Source organism: Oncorhynchus nerka, linkage group LG10, assembly GCF_034236695.1.
Source record: "Oncorhynchus nerka isolate Pitt River linkage group LG10, Oner_Uvic_2.0, whole genome shotgun sequence".
In the NCBI taxonomy this organism is placed as follows: domain Eukaryota; kingdom Metazoa; phylum Chordata; class Actinopteri; order Salmoniformes; family Salmonidae; genus Oncorhynchus; species Oncorhynchus nerka.
Window position 1 is genome coordinate 22,878,928 of NC_088405.1, and position 27,038 is coordinate 22,905,965.

At 43.4% G+C, this 27,038-nt stretch overlaps 1 protein-coding gene across 2 annotated transcripts in view; it reads right to left on the reverse strand.

Moving 5' to 3' along the window:
• Positions 1–27,038, reverse strand: part of LOC115135027 (GDNF family receptor alpha-1-like) — a 97,456-nt gene that overhangs the window by 66,133 nt on the left and 4,285 nt on the right. The window contains exon 4 of one of the 2 annotated variants that reach the window (XM_029669219.2): positions 2,109–2,240. The exons of the other annotated variant lie outside the window; for it this stretch is intronic. Within the exon in view, the coding sequence (XP_029525079.2) occupies positions 2,109–2,240 (132 nt within the window). The remainder of the gene's footprint in view (positions 1–2,108; positions 2,241–27,038) is intronic. 2 annotated transcript variants of the gene reach the window in all.

Here is a 27,038-nt window from a genome sequence, read left to right on the forward strand (position 1 = left end):
ACTGGTTCTCATCAACATAACCCATGTACTATAACACTGGTTCTCATCAACATAACCCTTCAAATATAATACTGGTTCTCATCAACATAACCCATGTAATATAATACTGGTTCTCATCAACATAACCCATGTAATATAATACTGATTTTCATCAACATAACCTATGTAATATAATACTGGTTCTCATCAACATAACCTACGTAATATAATACGGGTTCTCATCAACATAACCCATGTAATATAATACTGGTTCTCATCAACATAACCTACGTAATATAATACGGGTTCTCATCAACATAACCCATGTAATATAATACTGCTCTCATCAACATAACCCACGTAATATAATACTGATTCTCATCAACATAACCCATGTAATATAATACTGATTTTCATCATCATAAACCACATGATATAATAATGGTTCTCATCAACATAACCCATGAAATATAATACTGGTTCTCATTGACATAACCCATGTAATATAATACTGGTTATCATCATCATAACCCACATGATATAATAATGGTTCTCATCAACATAACCCATGTAATATAATACTGGTTCTCATTGACATAACCCACATGATATAATACTGGTTCTCATCATTATATCCCATGTAATATAATACTGGTTCTCATCAACATAACCCATGAAATATAATACTGGTTGTCATCATCATAACCCATGTAATATAATACTGGTTCTCATCATCATAACCCATGTAATATAATACTGGTTCTCATCATCATAACCCATGTAATATAATACTGGTTTACATTGACATTACCCACATGATATAATACTGGTTCTCATCAACATAACCCATGTAATATAATACTGGTTCTCATCAACATAACCCACGTAATATAATACTGATTCTCATCGACATAACCCATGTAATATAATACTGATTCTCATCGACATAACCCATGTAATATAATACTGGTTCTCATCAACATAACCCTTCAAATATAATACTGGTTCTCATCAACATAACCCATGTAATATAATACTGGTTCTCATCAACATAACCCATGTAATATAATACTGGTTCTCATCAACATAACCCACGTAATATAATACTGATTCTCATCGACATAACCCATGTAATATAATACTGATTCTCATCGACATAACCCATGTAATATAATACTGGTTCTCATCAACATAACCCTTCAAATATAATACTGGTTCTCATCAACATAACCCATGTAATATATAATACTGGTTCTCATCAACATAACCCATGTAATATAATACTGATTTTCATCAACATAACCTATGTAATATAATACTGGTTCTCATCAACATAACCTACGTAATATAATACTGGTTCTCATCAACATAACCCACGTAATATAATACTGATTCTCATCGACATAACCCATGTAATATAATACTGGTTCTCATCAACATAACCCATGTAATATAATACTGATTCTCATCGACATAACCCATGTAATATAATACTGGTTCTCATCAACATAACCCTTCAAATATAATACTGGTTCTCATCAACATAACCCATGTAATATAATACTGGTTCTCATCAACATAACCCATGTAATATAATACTGATTTTCATCAACATAACCTATGTAATATAATACTGGTTCTCATCAACATAACCTACGTAATATAATACTGGTTCTCATCAACATAACCCATGTAATATAATACTGGTTCTCATCGACATAACCCATGTAATATAATCTTGGTTCTCATCAACATAACCCATGTAATATAATACTGGTTCTCATCAACATAACCCATGTAATATAATACTGGTTCTCATCAATATACCCTATGTAATATAATACCGGTTCTCATCAACATAACCCATGTAATATAATACTGGTTCCCATCGACATAACCCATGTAATGTAATACTGGTTCTCATCAACTCCTGAAAAACCTTATTAACCCCCACCGACCCATCTTTATTTATTTCTCCATCGCTCTCTCTCTCTCTCTCTCTCTCTCTCTCTCTCTCTTTCTCTCTCTCTCTCTCTCTCTATCTCTCACACAAACACAAACACACACGTGCACACACCTTTACACACACACTTCCTGCCGTGCATACTGTAAGTCTTGAGGTTAATTACCCAGAATTGCCCAATTGGGATGAGCTCTCCTGTTTCTACTGGGGTCTTCCACTGCTCGGCCCCTGACTTGGGGCCCCCTCCCTGTGGGCACTGTGACAGTGCCGCTCCTGGGGTCGCCGATGACCCCTTCCTCTGCAAGAAATGTGCTTCATTCAGGACTACAGGGTGAACAGAGCTCACAGTACAGTGGACCAGGGGATAGGCCACACTCAGAGGGTAAAGGGGACAGGTCAGAGGCAGGAGAGTCACCAGGCGGGGAAGGGAAAGGTGTTAGTGCTGAGGTCTTGTTAGTGGAAGGTTTGGTATCATACAAAGGAGAAGAGGGGAGGTCTTGTTAGTGGAAGGTTTGGGACAGTACAAAGGAGAAGAGGGGAGGTCTTGCGTTGGGCAGCATTTTGCTGAGGGAGTATAGTTCTTAGAGACAGCTTTTTGACAGCCAGTTTCTGGTTAAGCTGGTAGCACCAAAAACAAGGAAATGGAGGATAGATGCCATTCCCAGGTCACTGGCCTGCTAATTACACTGAGTATACCAAACATGTGTTCTTAATGTTTTGTATACTCAGTGTATATTATACAACATGAGATACAGCTCAATGGTGACTAGACAGGTATATGAAGTATTTTTGCATTATCTACCCATACTACCCATGAACACCCACAACAATACCCACTCATATCCCCCTCAGAAGTTGTTAATTTATGGTAGCTGGTGGCAAATCAAAGACCCTAGTGGTATACTACGATGCTAGCTAGATCTACTCAGGGTTTTCTAAAGCTAGGCAGCTTCAGTTAGCCTCATATTCCAGCTCAGGCTTCATCCGTATTACGACTGTGGATATTGCTCGTATGCCTGCTGCTAACTCTAGCAGGCTTGTAACTGCGTGTGCATGCCGCATGTGGCTAGTCGAACGCTGAACTCTTCATCGAGACTATGGTGAGACATCAATCCATAGGTGAGTCAGTGCCACGTCTTCATTTTTTCCTACATCAACATGAAAGAAACGTTATCTTGCTATGGTGTGAAATAGGCTTTTAGAAGTGCCATGTGCAACTTGAATTACGTAGCGTTATTGCCTGGATTTGGTGTTCTTTGGTGTGCTTATCAATGCACAAGCACGATAAAATAAGTCATACAAAAGTTTTACTGTGGGTGAAGTTTCAAATGCATCCTGTCATAACTAAATGTGTAATTTGATAGGTATTTTAATGTAAACAAAAATGTACACACAAATATTTGGTAAGTATACTGTACGTTCAATTGATGGACTTACACAAACTGTACCCAAATGGAACATCTGAAGATGTTTGTATATTAGTGGCACACAGCACAGATGCAAATCTAGTATCAATGCCCTCATTTAACATGCTTGAGATCAAGAATGTCGCAAAGCGAAAAACAGCTGGATACTGGAGATATGCATCTTTTCATGGTCGTCTGTTTTCCAGGAAGTTTACAGAGTGAAAATGTGATTAAAAGTGTTGGGGGGGGGGGGGGGGGGGTTGTTCTCTCGAGACAAGAGCTGCAGCACATTGTCTTGTATAATCAGAGGACTACTAGCATTTCCAGCCATGATTAGAAGAGTCACAGACACACAAAAACAGACCATTACCTCCTTCTCGGCTGGAAAACAAAACAGCTGCAGCCTTAAAAAAGGATTAACATCTATATTTTCTCACTTCATTTGAGGGCTTAGGACTGTCGCTCCACCCAAGGCTAACATCTCTGAGTCTGGCAGTATGTATGCTCTTGCATAATGATCAATTGAATCCAAACCAATTCATCACTAACTGTATTGTACCAATTAATATTTTTTAAATGGGGTGGTGGGGGGGGTGTATGCCGCAAGTGACAATTTGATCAAATGTGGTTACTCAACATTTATCCGACTTTAGACTGACACCTCACTGTTTGCTGTATAAGTAATTATGCAAATGTGCATGCATCTGGGCAGAAAAGCATTAGAGGTAGCTGGCACATGTGATGCCCCTGGTGAATCGAGCTGTCAGGAGCATCAATTAACTATGATGAATCACTCTCCCACTTTATATCCAATCAGAAAACTCTCAGGACTCCATTCTGGTCACCTTTAACTCAATTATTTTTTGGCCGCATAGAGCTAGACGCAGGGACAAGGCTGGAACCCGATGCTGCTGTTGGTATTATTCTGCCATTAGGGTGCAGCTGTGAGAGTAATGTCTGGAACGGTATGCGCATTTAGCAGCTAAAGACCCTACGACCTGTGGCTAAATCCTCCGTGTGATTTGGAGGGACAGCTATAGACATTTGGATGAAAGTCAGACAGACAGACAACAACAGACATCCTGGAAGCTATGTAAAGCTTCGGGTATAAAAAACATATTTAAAACCTTCATCGGGATCTAATCTTGAACCACCCTTGCCTTTCGTGAACTAACACTCGCACTTTACTTTTTCCTAATAGCACTGGCTTTTTACTAGAACTGAGAAAACTGTAAGTTGCACTGGATAAGAGCCTCTGCTAAATGAAAAATGAAATATATATATACATAATCAATCTCCACATCAGGGTTCCCCAACTGGTTTCATTTGGAAAGTTTTCTGAGCAACAAAATCAAAAATAAGCTTTTTTAAATGTTTTTTCTTTTCATTGTTGGACATAAAAGACTGTAAAAACACAAGGAAATAAGCTCCAAGTGATTTTAATATAAGAAATCTGTTCCCACACATAATAGAGAGACACGTAATCATGAACAAATGTAAGCAAGGTTTGAATTGGTTATGTTTTAGTCAAACATTATAATCTGGAGGCGGAAAAAATGCACACCTGTTTAGGCGAGGTGCTGGCTAGCGGAGTAGAACACTTGTTTAGGCGAGGTGCTGGCTAGCGGAGTAGAACACCTGTTTAGGCGAGGTGCTGGCTAGCGGAGTAGAACACCTGTTTAGGCGAGGTGCTGGCTAGCGGAGTAGAACACTTGTTTAGGCGAGGTGCTGGCTAGCGGAGTAGAACACCTGTTTAGGCGAGGTGCTGGCTAGCGGAGTAGAACACCTGTTTAGGCGAGGTGCTGGCTAGCGGAGTAGAACACCTGTTTAGGCGAGGTGCTGGCTAGCGGAGTAGAACACCTGTTTAGGCGAGGTGCTGGCTAGCGGAGTAGAACACTTGTTTAGGCGAGGTGCTGGCTAGCGGAGTAGAACACCTGTTTAGGCGAGGTGCTGGCTAGCGGAGTAGAACACCTGTTTAGGCGAGGTGCTGGCTAGCGGAGTAGAACACCTGTTTAGGCGAGGTGCTGGCTAGCGGAGTAGAACACCTGTTTAGGCGAGGTGCTGGCTAGCGGAGTAGAAAAGGAGAATCATTAGCCAGCCACTCTAGGAGTTCAGATGCAACAATTTAATAACCTGATAACCAACGTTTTGACAGTCAAACATATCTGTTTGGGATTCTTGCGGTCAATTTGCAGTCTACAAATTATAATTCATTTTGTTTCCGCCCGCCGACCATCCGCTCATCAAAAAATTTACCCGTGGCTGAATCAAGTTGATGATCCCTGCTCTACATTTTCTAATATGGCCGATAAGAATGGAGGAGTCAAGACAACCCAGTGGATACTCCTCAATTCTCCAGAACGATGTGCAATGTGCATCCTGCAACAGAGGGATTATAATTTTATCCAGGCCAACGGAAGAGCTAGGGCGAAAAGAGAAATCAATAGTTTCTTGTACGCACAGCCTCAAGTTTCTATTTTAACATGGCTGGCTATTGATTCGCTTTCAGATGCGATGTCTCCCTTCGACAGCAAACACTCTAGTAGGATTTGGAAGTCTTTAGTGTAACAGAATAACCTTGTAAAATTGGAAGGAGGGAGTAAGGGAACGTTAACATAGAACCGCTATCTCAGTCAATGCTCACTAAGGAGGCTGAGGCCACAACTCTGACAGACAGAGTACCGCTGTACCCAGACTTCAGAGGCCCGGGCTTGGCCTGTGATTGACACATCTTGACACAAACAACCAGACAGTGGCAAAGGGAGTTGCTTTATCAAAGTAGCCATTTTAATGACATTTGTTTGTCAGCTGGCACATGGAATATCGATATGGAAACGCTGCAGATGGTTTTCAAACACGTCTCCTTTTCAATTCTCTTTATCTCACACAAACATTTTAAGTTGGAGAAAGTACAGAGAGTCAAACACCAAAGCAATACCACTGAGAAGGGTTTTGGTTGGTTGTTGGAAACCAGGGTTGAAACTGTCAAAATACTTCTACCAACGCACTATTAAATGCAGAGCTACTCCCGGGTCCAACCACACTATTAAATGCAGAGCTACTCCCGGGTCCAACCACACTATCAAGAGCAGAGCTACTCGGGTCCAACCACACCATCAAGAGCAGAGCTACTCCCGGGTCCAACCACACCATTAAGAGCAGAGGTACTCCCGGGTCCAACCACACCATTAAGAGCAGAGCTACTCCCGGGTCCAACCACACCATTTAAAATATATATATAATAATTTAACTAGGCAAGTCAGTTAACAACAAATTCTTATTTAAAATGATGGCCTACACTGGCCATACCCGGACGACGCTGGGTCAATTGTGCACCGCCCTATGGGACTCCCAATCACAGCCGGTTGGGACACAGCCTGGATTCAAACCAGGGTGTCTGTAGTGACGCCTCAAGCACTGAGATGCAGTGCCTTAGACCGCTGCGCCACTCGGGAGCCCCATTAAGAGCAGAGGTACTCCCGGGTCCAACCAACATATTCTCTTTCCCATTCCTCCCACTGGACACAGACTTCAATTAAACGTCTATTCCAAGTTGGTTCTAATTAATTTATTGAAAGGATTTGGAAAGTTGATTTAACCAGTGTGTGCCCAGTGGGCTCTCCCTCCTCTCACTCTGTAAGAACCCCTAGCAGCAGTCTCTTCTCATACACCGCTGGGATCTGAGTTCATTATTAGAGTGGCATTCCAACAGTAGTGAGCTGTGTTGACAGGCTCTCAGCATCGTGTCAGTACGGGGATTTAAGTTGTTGTGTGGTCTGTTTGCAAGGTTGGGACTACTACTGATGTTTTCACACATACACAGCTCAAGGTCGAGGACTTCAGAGAGAGAGAGAGAGAGAGAGCACAGGATTGGCTCCAGTTTGACGGAATGAGACAAAATATTGCTTCTGAGCAGCGAATGACACTTGTAGTATTTTCCTTAGCACAGTTTCTAATGATTTATGCTGAAGGAAAATAAAACATGTAAAGAGGGAAAGGTAGGGAGAAGGACAAGGAAATTAGGAGACAATGTCAGATTCGTCTTTTATCCCAAATACAGCCACCCTTCAATTCAAATAATTGAAATGCCAAGTTGTGTGTTCATGTGCTGAGCTCATAATCATCATCCTGATACAACATCAGCTCAGACCACAAAACTTAACAGGGAAAGGTCATCTACAGGTCTCAGAAAATAATGGAGTGATATAGAAACTCATCTTCATTCATAGAAGTACTTCACAGATTTGTTGATGTCCTTATCCTTTTTTCACCACTACCTCATCATTTAGGCAATTTCAGTCCAGCCAGTCTCGCCTGCACAGCAGACTCACTATTCCATTTTGTGTCACATTTTTCCCCCGGTTTCATTCTTCTCATTGGCCACTGAACATTAAATGACAATAGTCTGACATTTAAAGGGGCTTTATCTACAAACAGAGTGATTGTACCGTAGCTATATCTCCATGGTGATAAGCCAGACCATTTAATAACATATTTGAGTTTTCTTCAGTTTAAAGCTACAGTACAATTCCACGAGTCAACCTCCAATGAGTTTACACTTTCACGAGTCAAACTCCAATGTTATGCCACGCATACAGCAAACAAACCTTTAGTTATTCTAGTTCTCAAGATCGAGGAAAAGAAAAGTATGCACATAGGTCAGTATGAAAGGCTCCAGACCAGTGAGTGTTCCTGAATATGTTCATATGTAACTCTGCTGTGTATTCATCCATTTACTCCACTGCTTGCCTCTAGGGCAGGGGCAAATGGCCTGGGAATAATGGAAGTCCACTTGAATCTGTGAGAAATTGGTTCTTACTGCCTTCTCTATGGATCAGTGCATCACACGATGGCAAACTGGTGGGCGGAAAAGGAACCATTTCATTGAATGCTCTTCCTCTATTCCTTGTTTGCTTTTTCGCTCATGCATACACACATACACCCATACACCCATACACTCATACACCCATACACCCATACACACATACACCCATACACCCATACACACATACACCCATACACCCATACACCCATACACACATACACCCATACACACATACACCCATACACCCATACACCCATACACACATGCACACGTACACCCGTACACATACACACACACACACGTACACCCGATACACTCCGCACACACGACACACGCACACCCACACACCCGATACACACATACACACACCCGTACACCCGTACACGCGTACACACGTACACCCATACACGCATACACCCATACACACGTACACACGTACACCCATACACCCATACACACATACGCCCATACACACACACATACACACCCATACACCCACACACACACACATACACACCACACACACACATACACACCACACACACATACACACACATACACCCATACACGCATACACGCATACACCCATACACACATACACACATACACACATACACATATACACCCATGCACCCGTACACCCATACACACATACACACATTACACCCATACACCCATACACACATACACCCATACACACATACACCCATACACACATACACCCATACACACATACACACATACACACATACACGCATACACCCATACACACATACACCCATACACACATACACACATACACACATACACCCATACACACATACACACATACACACATACACCCATACACACATTACACCCATACACCCATACACACATACACCCATACACCCATACACACATACACACATACACACATACACCCATACACACATACACACATACACACATACACACATACACACATACACACATACACACATACACACATACACCCACACACACATACACACATTACACATACACACATACACCCATACACACATACACCCATACACACATACACACATACACACATACACACACACACATACACACACATACACACATACACACACATACACACATACACACATACACACATACACACATACACACATACACCCATACACCCATACACACATTACACATACACACATACACACATACACACATACACCCATACACACATACACACATACACACATACACCCATACACCCATACACACATACACACATACACCCATACACACATACACCCATACACACACATACACCCATACACACATACACACATACACACACGCACACACACACACATACACACATACACCCATACACATATACACACATACACATACACACATACACCCATACACACATACACACATACACACACACATACACCCATACACCCATACACACATACACACACATTACACACACATTACACCCATACACACATACACCACATACACACATACACACATTACACCCATACACACATACACACACATACACACATACACACACACACATACACACATACACACATACACACATTACACCCATACACACATACACACATACACACATACACACATTAAACCCATACACACATACACCCATACACACATTACACCCATACACACATACACACATTACACCCATACACCCATACACCCATACACACATACACACATTACACCCATACACCCATACACACATACACCCATACACACATACACACATACACCCGTACACACGTACACCCGTGCACGCGTACACACGTACACACGTACACCCGTACACACGTACACCCGTACACGCGTACACCCGTACACCCATACACCCATACACACATACACACATTACACCCATACACCCATACACACATATACACAATACACCCATACACCCATACACACATTACACACATACACCCATACACACATACACCCATACACGCATACACACATACACCCATACACGCATACACGCATACACCCATACACCCATACACACATACACACATACACGCATACACGCATACACCCATACACCCATACACATATACACACATACACACATACACCCATACACATATACACACATACACACATACACCCATACGCACATACACCCATACACCCATACACCCATACACACATACACACATACACCCATACACACATACACCCATACACACATACACACATTACACACATACACATACACATACACACATACACACATACACATTACACACATACACCCATACACCCATACACACATACACACATACACCCATACACACATACACACATACACCCATACACACATACACACATACACACATACACACATTACACATACACACACATTACACACATACACACATTACACCCATACACACATACACCCATACACACATACACACATTACACCCATACACACATACACCCATACACACATACACACACACATACACACATACACACATACACACATTACACCCATACACACATACACACATACACACATACACACATTAAACCCATACACACATACACCCATACACCCATACACACATTACACCCATACACCCATACACCCATACACACATTACACCCATACACACATACACACATTACACCCATACACCCATACACACATACACACATTACACCCATACACACATACACCCATACACACATACACCCATACACACATACACCCATACACACATACACACATACACCCATACACACATACACACATTACACCCATACACACATACACACATACACATTACACACATACACCCATACACCCATACACACATACACCCATACACACGTACACACATACACCCATACACACATACACACATACACACATTACACACATTACACACATTACACCCATACACACATACACCCATACACACATACACACATTACACCCATACACACATACACACATACACTCATACACACATACACACATACACACATTACACCCATACACACATACACACATACACACATACACACATACACACATTAAACCCATACACACATACACCCATACACACATTACACCCATACACCCATACACCCATACACACATTACACCCATACACACATACACACATTACACCCATACACACATACACACATTACACACATTACACCCATACACACATACACCCATACACACATACACCCATACACCCATACACACATACACCCATACACACACACACCCGTACACACGTACACCCACACACACACACCCGTGCACACGCACACGTACACCCACACACACACACACACACACGTACACACGCACACACATACACCGTACACACGCACACACACACACGTACACACACACACACATACACACACATACACCTACATACACGTACACACGTACACACATACACCCATACACACATACACCCATACACCCATACACACATACACCCATACACACATTACACCCATACACACATACACCCATACACACATACACCCATACACACATACACACATTACACCCATACACCCATACACACATACACCCATACACACATACACACATACACCCGTACACCCGTACACACACCCGTACACCCGTACACACGTACACCCGTGCACGCGTACACACGTACACACGTACACCCGTACACACGTACACCCGTACACGCGTACACCCGTACACCCATACACGCATACACCCATACACACATTACACCCATACACCCATACACACATATACACAATACACCCATACACCCATACACACATTACACCCATACACACATACACCCATACACACATACACCCATACACGCATACACACATACACCCATACACGCATACACGCATACACCCATACACGCATACACGCATACACCCATACACACATACACGCATACACGCATACACACATACACCCATACACCCATACACATATACACACATACACACATACACCCATACACCCATACACACATACACCCATACACCCATACACACATACACACATACACCATACACACATACACCCATACACACACACATACACCCATACACACATACACACATACACACATACACCCATACACCCATACACACATACACACACATACACCCATACACCCATACACACACACACACATACACACATACACACATACACACATACACACATTACACACATTACACCCATACACACATACACCCATACACACATACACACATTACACCCATACACACATTACACCCATACACACATACACACATACACACATACACACATACACACACATACACACATACACACATTACACCCATACACACATACACACATACACACATACACACATTAAACCCATACACACATACACCCATACACCCATACACACATTACACCCATACACCCATACACACATTACACCCATACACACATACACACATTACACCCATACACCCATACACACATACACACATTACACCCATACACACATACACCCATACACACATACACCCATACACACATACACATACCATACACACATACACACATACACACATACACACATTATACACACATACACACATACACATTACACACATACACATACACACATACACCCATACACACATACACACATACACCACATACACACATACACACATACACACATTACACCCATACACACATACACCCATACACACATACACACATTACACCCATACACACATACACACATACACACATACACACATACACTCATACACACATACACACATACACACATACACACATACACACATTAAACCCATACACACATACACCCATACACACATTACACCCATACACCCATACACACATACACACATTACACCCATACACCCATACACCCATACACACATACACACATTACACCCATACACCCATACACACATACACCCATACACACATACACACATACACCCGTACACCCGTACACACGTACACCCGTGCACGCGTACACACGTACACACGTACACCCGTACACACGTACACCCGTACACACACCCGTACACCCATACACGCATACACCCATACACACATTACACCCATACACACATATACACAATACACCCATACACCCATACACACATTACACCCATACACACATACACACATACACCCATACACGCATACACACATACACCCATACACGCATACACGCATACACCCATACACCCATACACACATACACACATACACGCATACACCCATACACCCATACACACATACACACATACACACATACACCCATACACACATACACACATACACCCATACACACATACACCCATACACACATACACCCATACACACATACACACATACACACATACACCCATACACACATACACCCATACACACATACACACATTACACCCATACACACATACACATTACACACATACACCCATACACCCATACACACATACACCCATACACCCATACACACATACACACATACACCCGTACACACGTACACACATACACCCATACACACATACACACATACACACATTACACACATTACACACATTACACCCATACACACATACACCCATACACACATACACACATTACACCCATACACACATACACCCATACACACATACACACATACACACATACACCATACACGCATACACGCATACACCCATACACGCATACACCCATACACACATACACGCATACACGCATACACACATACACCCATACACCCATACACATATACACACATACACACATACACCCATACACATATACACACATACACACATACACCCATACGCACATACACCCATACACCCATACACACATACACCCATACACCCATACACACATACACACATACACCCATACACACATACACACATTACACCCATACACCCATACACACATACACATTACACACATACACCCATACACCCATACACACATACACCCATACACCCATACACACATACACACATACACACATACACCCGTACACACGTACACACATACACCCATACACACATACACACATACACACATTACACACATTACACACATTACACCCATACACACATACACCCATACACACATACACACATTACACCCATACACACATTACACCCATACACACATACACCCATACACACATACACACATACACACATACACACATACACACATTACACCCATACACACATACACACATACACACATACACACATTAAACCCATACACACATACACCCATACACCCATACACACATTACACCCATACACCCATACACACATTACACCCATACACACATACACACATTACACCCATACACCCATACACACATACACACATTACACCCATACACACATACACCCATACACACATACACCCATACACACATACACCCATACACACATACACACATACACCCATACACACATACACACATTACACCCATACACACATACACACATACACATTACACACATACACCCATACACCCATACACACATACACACGTACACCCGTACACACGTACACACATACACCCATACACACATACACACATACACACATTACACACATTACACCCATACACACATACACCCATACACACATACACACATTACACCCATACACACATACACCCATACACACATACACACATACACTCATACACACATACACACATACACACATTACACCCATACACACATACACACATACACACATACACACATTAAACCCATACACACATACACCCATACACCCATACACACATTACACCCATACACCCATACACCCATACACACATTACACCCATACACACATACACACATTACACCCATACACCCATACACACATACACACATTACACCCATACACACATACACCCATACACACATACACATACACCCATACACCCATACACACATACACCCGTACACCCGTACACACGTACACCCGTGCACACGTACACCCGTGCACACGTACACCCGTACACGTCACACACGTACACACACACGTACACACGCACACACGTACACACACACACCCGTGCACCCGTGCACACGCAAACACCCGTACACACGTACACACGTACACACGTACACACGTACACCCGACACCCGTGCACACGTACACACACACACACACACGTACACACATACACCCATACACCTATACACCCATACACCCATACACACATTACACCCATACACACATACACACATTACACCCATACACACATACACCCATACACACATACACCCATACACACATTACACCCATACACCCATACACACATTACACCCATACACACATACACACATACACACATACACACATACACACATACACATACACACATACACACATACACACATTAAACCCATACACACATACACACATACACCCATACACCCATACACACATACACACATTAAACCCATACACACATACACCCATACACACATACACACATGCACACCATACACACATACACCCATACACACGTACACCCGTACACCCATACACACGTACACCCATACACCCATACACCCATACACACATACACCCATACACCCATACACACATACACACATTACACCCATACACCCATACACACATACACACATAAGCACATTACACCATACACCCATACACACATACACACACACACCCATACACACATACACCCATGCACACATACACAGATACACACATACACCCATACACCCATACACACATGCACACATACACACATACACCCATACACACATACACACATACACACATACACACATTAAACCCATACACACATACACCCATACACACATACACACATTACACCCATACCCACATACACCCATACACACATACACCCATACACACATACACACATACACCTATACACCCATACACCCATACACACATACACACATACACCCATACACACATACACACATTACACCCATACACCCATACACACATACACACATTATACCCATACACACATACACACATACACACACATACACACATTACACCCATACACACATACACACACACATTACACACATACACCCATACACCCATACACACATACACACGTACACCCACATTACACGTATACACACATACACCCATACACACATACACACATACACACACACACATTACACACATACACACATACACACATACACCCATACACACATACACACATTACACCCATACACACATACACCCATACACACATACACACATACACTCATACACACATACACACATACACACATTACACCCATACACACATACACACATACACACATACACACATTAAACCCATACACACATACACCCATACACCCATACACACATTACACCCATACACCCATACACCCATACACACATTACACCCATACACACATACACACATTACACCCATACACCCATACACACATACACACATTACACCCATACACACATACACACATACACCCATACACACATACACCCATACACCCATACACACATACACCCGTACACCCGTACACACGTACACCCGTGCACACGTACACCCGTACACACACACACGTACACACGTACACCCGTACACCCGTGCACACGTACACCCGTACACACGTACACACGTACACACGTACACACGTACACCCGTACACCCGTGCACACGTACACCCGTACACACGTACACACGTACACACATACACCCATACACCTATACACCCATACACCCATACACACATTACACCCATACACACATACACACATTACACCCATACACACATACACCCATACACACATACACCCATACACACATTACACCCATACACCCATACACACATTACACCCATACACACATACACACATACACACATACACACATTACACCCATACACCCATACACACATACACACATACACACATTAAACCCATACACACATACACACATTACACCCATACACCCATACACACATACACACATTAAACCCATACACACATACACCCATACACACATACACACATTACACCGATACACACATACACCCATACACCCGTACACCCGTACACCCATACACACGTACACCCGTACACCCATACACCCATACACACATACACCCATACACCCATACACACATACACACATTACACCCATACACCCATACACACATACACACATAAGCACATTACACCCATACACCCATACACACATACACACATCACACCCATACACACATACACCCATGCACACATACACAGATACACACATACACCCATACACCCATGCACACATGCACACATGCACACATACACCCATACACACATACACACATACACACATACACACATTAAACCCATACACACATACACCCATACACACATACACACATTACACCCATACCCACATACACCCATACACACATACACCCATACACCCATACACACATACACCTATACACCCATACACCCATACACACATACACACATACACCCATACACACATACACACATTACACCCATACACCCATACACACATACACACATTATACCCATACACACATACACCCATACACACATACACTCATACACACATACACACATACACACATTACACCCATACACACATACACACATTAAACCCATACACACATACACCCATACACACATATACACATTACACCCATACACCCATATACACATACACCCATACACCCGTACACACGTACACCCGTACACACGTACACACATACACCCATACACACATACACCCATACACCCAAACACACGTACACCCGTACACACGTACACCCGTACACACGTACACCCATACACCCATACACACATACACACATACACCCATACACACATACACACATACACACATACACCCGTACACACGTACACACATACACACATGCAAACATGTCAACATACACAAATTAGTGTACAAAACAAATTCAATGGTCTGGTACTTCATCCATGAGCATTCCACCTCTCTGTGTGAGGTAACCATTTCCCTTGATTGAAATGACCTACCTTGTCTGTCTTATGAAAGCAGTTGTGGCTTTCGTGACCCTTTACCCATGAACCACTCCAAACTAAGTATGTTTTACCGATACCCTAACCTGGCACACAGACAACAGCATGGCACTTCTTGCTAATAAGAAGCAATGAGCTCTGCAGACACCGGAAGCCCAGAAGCAGAACAGAACAGAACCCACGTGGAGTTCAAGGTCTCCGGTAGCCTCTGGAACTGCCGATCTGCGGCCAACAAGGCAGAGTTCATCTCAGCCTATGCCCCCCTCCAGTCCCTCGACTTCTTGGCACTGACGGAAACATGGATCACCACAGATAACACTGCTACTCCTACTGCTCTCTCTTCGTCCGCCCACGTGTTCTCGCACACCCCGAGAGCTTCTGGTCAGCGGGGTGGTGGCACCGGGATCCTCATCTCTCCCAAGTGGTCATTCTCTCTTTCTTCCCTTACCCATCTGTCTATCGCCTCCTTTGAATTCCATGCTGTCACAGTTACCAGCCCTTTCAAGCTTAACATCCTTATCATTTATCGCCCTCCAGGTTCCCTCGGAGAGTTCATCAATGAGCTTGATGCCTTGATAAGCTCCTTTCCTGAGGACGGCTCACCTCTCACAGTTCTGGGCGACTTTAACCTCCCCACGTCTACCTTTGACTCATTCCTCTCTGCCTCCTTCTTTCCACTCCTCTCCTCTTTTGACCTCACCCTCTCACCTTCCCCCTCTACTCACAAGGCAGGCAATACGCTCGACCTCATCTTTACTAGATGCTGTTCTTCCACTAACCTCACTGCAACTCCCCTCCAAGTCTCCGACCACTACCTTGTATCCTTTTCCCGCTTGCTCTCATCCAACACTTCCCACACTGCCCCTACTCGGATGGTATCGCGCCGTCCCAATCTTCGCTCTCTCTCCCCCGCTACTCTCTCCTCTTCCATCCTATCATCTCTTCCCTCTGCTCAAACCTTCTCCAACCTATCTCCTGATTTCTGCCTCCTCAACCCTCCTCTCCTCCCTTTCTGCATCCCTTGATTCTCTATGTCCCCTATCCTCCAGGCCGGCTCGGTCCTCCCCTCCTGCTCCGTGGCTCGACGACTCATTGCGAGCTCACAGAACAGGGCTCCGGGCAGCCGAGCGGAAATGGAGGAAAACTCGCCTCCCTGCGGACCTGGCATCCTTTCACTCCCTCCTCTCTACATTTTCCAAGCATCTGCCTCTAACCCTAGGAAGCTCTTTGCCACCTTCTCCTCCCTCCTGAATCCTCCTCCCCCTCCCTCTCTGCAGATGACTTCGTCAACCATTTTGAAAAGAAGGTCGACGACATCCGATCCTCGTTTGCTAAGTCAAACGACACCGCTGGTTCTGCTCACACTGCCCTACCCTGTGCTCTGACTTCTTTCTCCCTCTCTCTCCAGATGAAATCTCGGCGTCTTGTGACGGCCGGCCGCCCAACAACCTGCCCGCTTGACCCTATTCCCTCCTCTCTTCTCCAGACCATTTCCGGAGACCTTCTCCCTTACCTCACCTCGCTCATCAACTCATCCCTGACCGCTGGCTACGTCCCTTCTGTCTTCAAGAGAGCGAGAGTTGCACCCCTTCTGAAAAACCTACACTCGATCCCTCCGATGTCAACAACTACAGACCAGGATCCCTTCTTTCTTTTCTCTCCAAAACTCTTGAACGTGCCGTCCTTGGCCAGCTCTCCTCTATCTCTCTCAGAATGACCTTCTTGATCCAAATCAGTCAGGTTTCAAGACTAGTCATTCAACTGAGACTGCTCTTCTCTGTATCACGGAGGCCCTCCGCACTGCTAAAGCTAACTCTCTCTCCTCTGCTCTCATCCTTCTAGACCTATCGGCTGCCTTCGATACTGTGAACCATCAGATCCTCCTCTCCACCCTCTCCGAGTTGGGCATCTCCGGCGCGGCCCACGCTTGGATTGCGTCCTACCTGACAGGTCGCTCCTACCAGGTGGCGTGGCGAGAATCTGTCTCCTCACCACGCGCTCTCACCACTGGCGTCCCCAGGGCTCTGTTCTAGGCCCTCTCCTATTCTCGCTATACACCAAGTCACTTGGCTCTGTCATAACCTCACATGGTCTCTCCTATCATTGCTATGCAGACGACACACAATTAATCTTCTCCTTTCCCCCTTCTGATGACCAGGTGGCGAATCGCATCTCTGCATGTCTGGCAGACATATCAGTGTGGATGACGGATCACCACCTCAAGCTGAACCTCGGCAAGACGGAGCTGCTCTTCCTCCCGGGAAGGACTGCTCATTCCATGATCTCGCCATCACGGTTGACAACTCCATTGTGTCCTCCTCCCAGAGCGCTAAGAACCTTGGCGTGATCCTGGACAACACCCTGTCGTTCTCAACTAACATCAAGGCGGTGGCCCGTTCTTGTAGGTTCATGCTCTACAACATCCGCAGAGTACGACCCTGCCTCACACAGGAAGCAGCGCAGGTCCTAATCCAGGCACTTGTCATCTCCCGTCTGGATTACTGCAACTCGCTGTTGGCTGGGCTCCCTGCCTGTGCCATTAAACCCTACAACTCATCCAGAACGCCGCAGCCCGTCTGGTGTTCAACCTTCCCAAGTTCTCTCACGTCACCCCGCTCCTCCGCTCTCTCCACTGGCTTCCAGTTGAAGCTCGCATCCGCTACAAGACCATGGTGCTTGCCTACGGAGCTGTGAGGGGAACGGCACCTCAGTACCTCCAGGCTCTGATCAGGCCCTACACCCAAACAAGGGCACTGCGTTCATCCACCTCTGGCCTGCTCGCCTCCCTACCACTGAGGAAGTACAGTTCCCGCGCAGCCCAGTCAAAACTGTTCGCTGCTCTGGCCCCCCAATGGTGGAACAAACTCCCTCACGACGCCAGGACAGCGGAGTCAATCACCACCTTCCGGAGACACCTGAAACCCCACCTCTTTCAGGAATACCTAGGATAGGATAAAGTAATCCTTCTCACCCCCCCCCTTAAAAGATTTAGATGCACTATTGTAAAGTGGCTGTTCCACTGGATGTCTTAAGGTGAACGCACCAATTTGTAAGTCGCTCTGGATAAGAGCGTCTGCTAAATGACTTAAATGTAAATGTTAAATGTAAGCATTTAATGATCCATTTAATCGAGTAGAAACACAGACATCAATACAGGTAGTTCTCCCTGAGAGAGACTTAGGATTTCTGTAAGGAAATGGAGGGGAAAGAAACAAGCTGCACCACTTGTATTAGAAGAAGAAGAAGAAGAAGAAGAAGAAGAAGAAGAAGAAGAAGAAGAAACACATAACTCAGCAACAGCCTCAAAGCATGATGTGGTCACTGATGTGGTAAATGAGTGTTGCATCAAAAAAGGCCCATTTTGCTATCTGCTGATTTTATTCATTTGTGTGTCGAGATGTTATTAAAGTATTTTTTGTCAATGTGACTGAAATGGAAAATCGATATCAAATCAAAAATGTGATTGTTCTGTTCTTCAGATTAAGTTTCTCATGTGGCAACTTCTACCACATTAACCTATTGAATGTAAAGTCCCCATATTTGGGGACCCTATTAGATGTTTTTTTTATTCAATTCAGTCTGAAATGAGAACGGTAGCTCCTATCTGCAAAAGCAGGGTGTCTGCGGAAATCTGAGTATCTTGGCTATTGATCTGTGCCTTAAAATCTTTGGTGTGACCTACTACAATATATGGGGAAACAAATGTATAAGGACAAGCCGAGCCGATGACCTAATTTCAAGATGGCTGCTAGCTACATTCTGGTTAGCGTTGTGAAACATAAATGAAATAAACACGGAACACATTGATACACACCGAAAGCTGGGACTCCACAGATCATGAGGATGTCTTATTTGTCTGCCTGTGACCTACCGTTACTGATCACCAGCCCAGAGAGTCAAAATATTTATTTTACACAACGTTAACACCAAACAGGAAACATCTTACTAGGTTAACTTCGATTTGGTCTGTGTTTGAGCTAAAGCTACATGGCGAGTATGAAATGAGCCTATTGCCAATGCTATCTGATGATGTGTGACTTAATGGCAACATTGAATGTCTACCGAGTGACTATATCGCTGCGCATTAAAAATATGATTTTGCCTGCTTACACAGGGTATTGGCTACTATGGCACCTTGACAGTCTTGTAGCCAATGAGATAAGCTTTCCATGGATATGTAGTTGACATGGGTGGGACAAAGCAAGGCCTAGAACCTTTTATGCATAATGCAAACTATTGCTAACTGGCTCAGAGACGAGATGCACCAAGCACTCTACATTACATTGTAAACAGATTTAATCGCTTTAATTTCATAGCTTCAGCATAAAATATGGCTTCTCATGGAGGGAAATAAAGGTCAAAACTAAGAATATCGAACAGGAAGCTAAAAATAAGACAGCTATGAATAAGTATACCGACAGCTATGAATAAGTATACCGACATAGAAACTTTGAATAAAATAATGGTCAGACTCGGATTAGGGGAGCGATTTGGACTACGAGGATTTTGATTTAATTTACATAGACCTATGTAACAAGTCATTTTAATGTTATATAATTCCAAAGTAGTTCATGTCTATGTTTCATATTAGTTCACTGTTTGCTGTTCTAAGTTTCATCCTTGTAACTTTGGAGAGACCACTGAACTCTTATGGCCATTCTTAATTTGTGGTTCTGACCTCTGTCTTTGTCTCCAAAGTGTTACTTTTTGCATTGTGTGTGTGCTTGACACCTTCTATGTGAGTCACTGTACAGATAAAGTTTAGGCTTGGTGTTTTTACTTTACATTAATGTTGTTTTGTGAATTTAGTCAACTGAAATTCTGTGTCTTATAACAACATATCCCTGTATTTTATTCACTACAGAGTGGAAGATGCAGATGATTTGGATGATGATGTTTGGGAGCCACCCCTGCCCAGCAAGCGCACCCGCCAGTCAAGGTCTTCACCCCCCACTGCTATGTCAATCACCCTGTCTGATGGTTCGATATCCACTTTTCATAGACCTCTTGAAAAAATAAAATTGGGGCTTGTGGCACCATTCCTCCTAACAGAATTGGTTTCCCGAAGATCAAGGTAAACAACAGGGTAAAGACAGCGGAGAGGGGGACCATAGGTTTGATCAGGACTAACAAGCTGCTTTTTGTGAAATGGAAGGACACTAGGAAAGTAACCATGCTCACCACACAGCATAAGGCATTCAATAACGACCATGTCTCAAGGAGGGTGAAAAAGGAAGAATGTCCCCGTTTCTGTGAAGGACTACAATGCCAACATGGGGGGTGTCAACCTATCCGATGCTCAGATAGGCTACTACCAGGTCCTCCACCAGACCAGGAAGTGGTATAAGACTTTTTTTTTACCACTTTGTGGACATTGCTACAGTAAATGCTTTCATTCTCCACAAGCAGATGGCCAAAGCAAAAGGTCAAACCCCCCTCTCCCAGTTGGCCTTCAGAGAGCAGCTGGTGTTGGAAATGGCTGAATTGGGGTCCCAAAGCAACCTCGCAACCATCACAAGACACCCCCACTCAAGGTGAGCGCCACTATCCAACACATATGCCAAAAGACAAAAGGAAGAACTGCAAGCATGGCACAAAACACGGGGGAAAAGGGGGAAATGCCAGATCTTCTGTCCAAAATGCCAATTAGCTTTTTGTTTCCTGGCAGAGAGGGACTGCTTCAAAGACTATCACGATATGCACAAGCTAAGGTGATAGTGAAATCCAATCATCTACACCTGGGATGTAAAACGAACACAAATGCAATTTGTAAATAGTTCAGCTTTTTTCTATTCTTACACCTTTTCTAGTGAATGACACGTGTGTAACCAAGTTGGTTACATTTTTATATATTTTTTATGTATACCTGTTGCTTTTACACTGTTTTTGTAAAACTGTAATTTGTATGTGGGATCAATACAGTGGATATGCCTAAACTAAAAGTTCAGGTACTTTGGAGAGGTTGAAATGGTAGAAATTGTGTTTTTATATTGAACAAATAGCATGTAGGGATTGCAAATATGTAATAGCACTGGAATGATCTAATTTACAGACATAAGCCACTTTTGAGAGGTTCACATCCTGTGACCACACCTGACACCACTTACTAAAACATCTGCTCATTTCTAGTTGTTAGGTCTATCAATACCATTTTTTTGGGGATATTGTTCAAATATTGTAGAAGCCATCTGATTTGTTTCCAGCTCTGGGTATCAATCATTCACTTATAGCTTGTCAATGAAAGATGACTTTTAACATAAAAAAAAAGGTTATTTTGTGTGTGCTTGTGTATTCTGAACTATGTAAGATGTTTTCTTTCCAAATATACAGAGTCATGTAATTACACATGAGTAACAGTTACTTTAGGGTATGTCTATTTAGGCAGAAATCTACATTTTGCTATTATATTTAGGAGGTTTTAAGAGACTGACTTACTGGGAACAGACGTCATTTCAATGTTCAGTTTTGATTTACATTTGGTTGAGTTGTCAATTTACGTGAATTCAACATTAAATTAAAAAAGATATCACCATGTCATTGGATTAAGTTTAAAAGTTGGGTGAAAAAAGAAATTCCCTTACGTTGATGACTTTTTGCAAATCCAATCAGTTTTCCACATTAATTCAGAGTCATCACATTGATTTTTTTGCTTGAAATGACGTGACAACAACGTTGATTCAACCAGTTTTTGCCCAGTGGGAAGTGACTCACCCTGACTCAACATAAGGCTAAAAGCATTCTACCTGCCTGGAGAAAATATTTGAAAATAATGTAATTAACTTAGAACTGGATGTACACTGAGTGTATAAAACATGAGAAACACCTTCCTAATATTGAGTTGCACACGCTTTTGCCCTCAGAACAGCCTCAATTTGTCTGGGCATGGACTCTACAAGGTGGCGAAAGCGTTCCACAGGGATGTTGACCCATGTTGACTCCAATGCTTCCCACAGTTGTGTCAAATTGGCTGGATGTCCTTTAGGTGGTGGACCATTCTTGATACAAACGGGAAACTGTTGAGTGTGAAAAACCCAGTAGCGTTGCAGTACTTGACAGACTCAAACCACCATACTCCGTTCAAAAGCTCTTAAATCTTTTGTCTTGCCCATTCAACCTCTGAATGGCACACCTACACAAGTGGATTTAACAAGTGAAATCAATGAGGGATCATAGGTTTCACCTGGTGTCATCTGGTCAGTCTACGTCATGTTTTGTACAATCAGTGAACGTATGTGTGTGTGTGTGTGTGTGTGTGTGTGTGTGTGTGTGTGTGTGTGTGTGTGTGTGTGTGTGTGTGTGTGTGTGTGTGTGTGTGTGTGTGTGTGTGTGTGTGTGTGTGTATATGTGTGTATATGTGTGTGTCTGTGTACTTGTGTGCAGTATGAGTCTTTGGCCCTGTCCCAGACATTATGGAATATAGTCTTATTGAGCTATTGACTGCCCTGGATGGCTCCTGCCTGCTTACCTGTGGAGCTCTTCCATTAAAAATCGTTGATAGGGTGTGTGTGACTGTCAGTACGCACATGTCCGCGCTGTGCGCAAGTATGTGTGTATGTATGTATGGGCAAATGTGTGTGTGTCCATGCAATCACGCTCTGGGCTTTCCACATCCTCTTCACACATTTGAGCTGCTGTTCTAATGCTACTCTATTCTATTCTCATGTGACTTAATAAAGGACAGCCAGCGTGCTTTAAGGCAGCTGTGTACCCTACAGTATAAGCTTCACTGATATTGTTCCAGCTTTATGTCTGGTTCAGTCCATCAGAGGCCTACAGTACCCAGAGTGGAGGTGGGAATGGGGACAGTGGGACCTGGGGGTCAGTGTGTAGGAAAGATCAGGAATAAACCTCACTATAATCAGGAAGGGTCTGAGGAGAATGACCAGAGTGTCACTGGAGATTATGAGGCTCAGGGCCAAAGCAGGGGCCTATTACAGATGAATTACATCTCACAATGCCTCCCTTTGTTCCCCACTATGAATCAGTCAGCTGATCTATGAGTCCTCTCAGCCTTACGGAGACAGCCATTTTATAGGGCTGCCTGGAAGTAGGGCCTGTGGGAGGCACTGTGTTGACCTAAACCTCCCTGACACCCGTCCTGTCACCCCTCTCACCCATAAGGGGTCCCTTTCACCCTGCCTGGCCCATAAATCCCCCATGATAAGCAAGTACGGATGATCTGTGGGACACGTAGCTAAGAGAGAAATGTGCAACCGTCAATCAACATAAAGAGCTTTTCAAAGGGGAATAAGGAGCACCTTCAAATGCTGAGCGCTTTCCTATAAATCTTTCTGTTCTGGTAGCTCAGAGGGGAAAATGTCTGGGGCTGTTATTTTCCTTGATATGAACTATGCTCCTAAGAAGCTAGAAATGTAGCTTTGATGTTTGGCTGTATTCTGACAGGCATCTATAATGACTGATGTGTAATTTCCACTTTTCTGAAATTAGAGTATTTGTCCTAGAAAGGTTATTTGGGGCTTTGCCCAAGGACACATCATGTTGCTGCAGTTTATGTCTCTCTATTGCCATTGATGATTTAACGAAATTGCCCCTTGATTTTGTCAGTTTAGCGATCAATATACAAAAAATAATTAACTAAAGGAACAACCATAATTGTCTATGCTTCCAGGTTATATACACTACATGGCCAATAGTGGATTTGGCTATTTTAGCCACACCCGTTGCTGACAG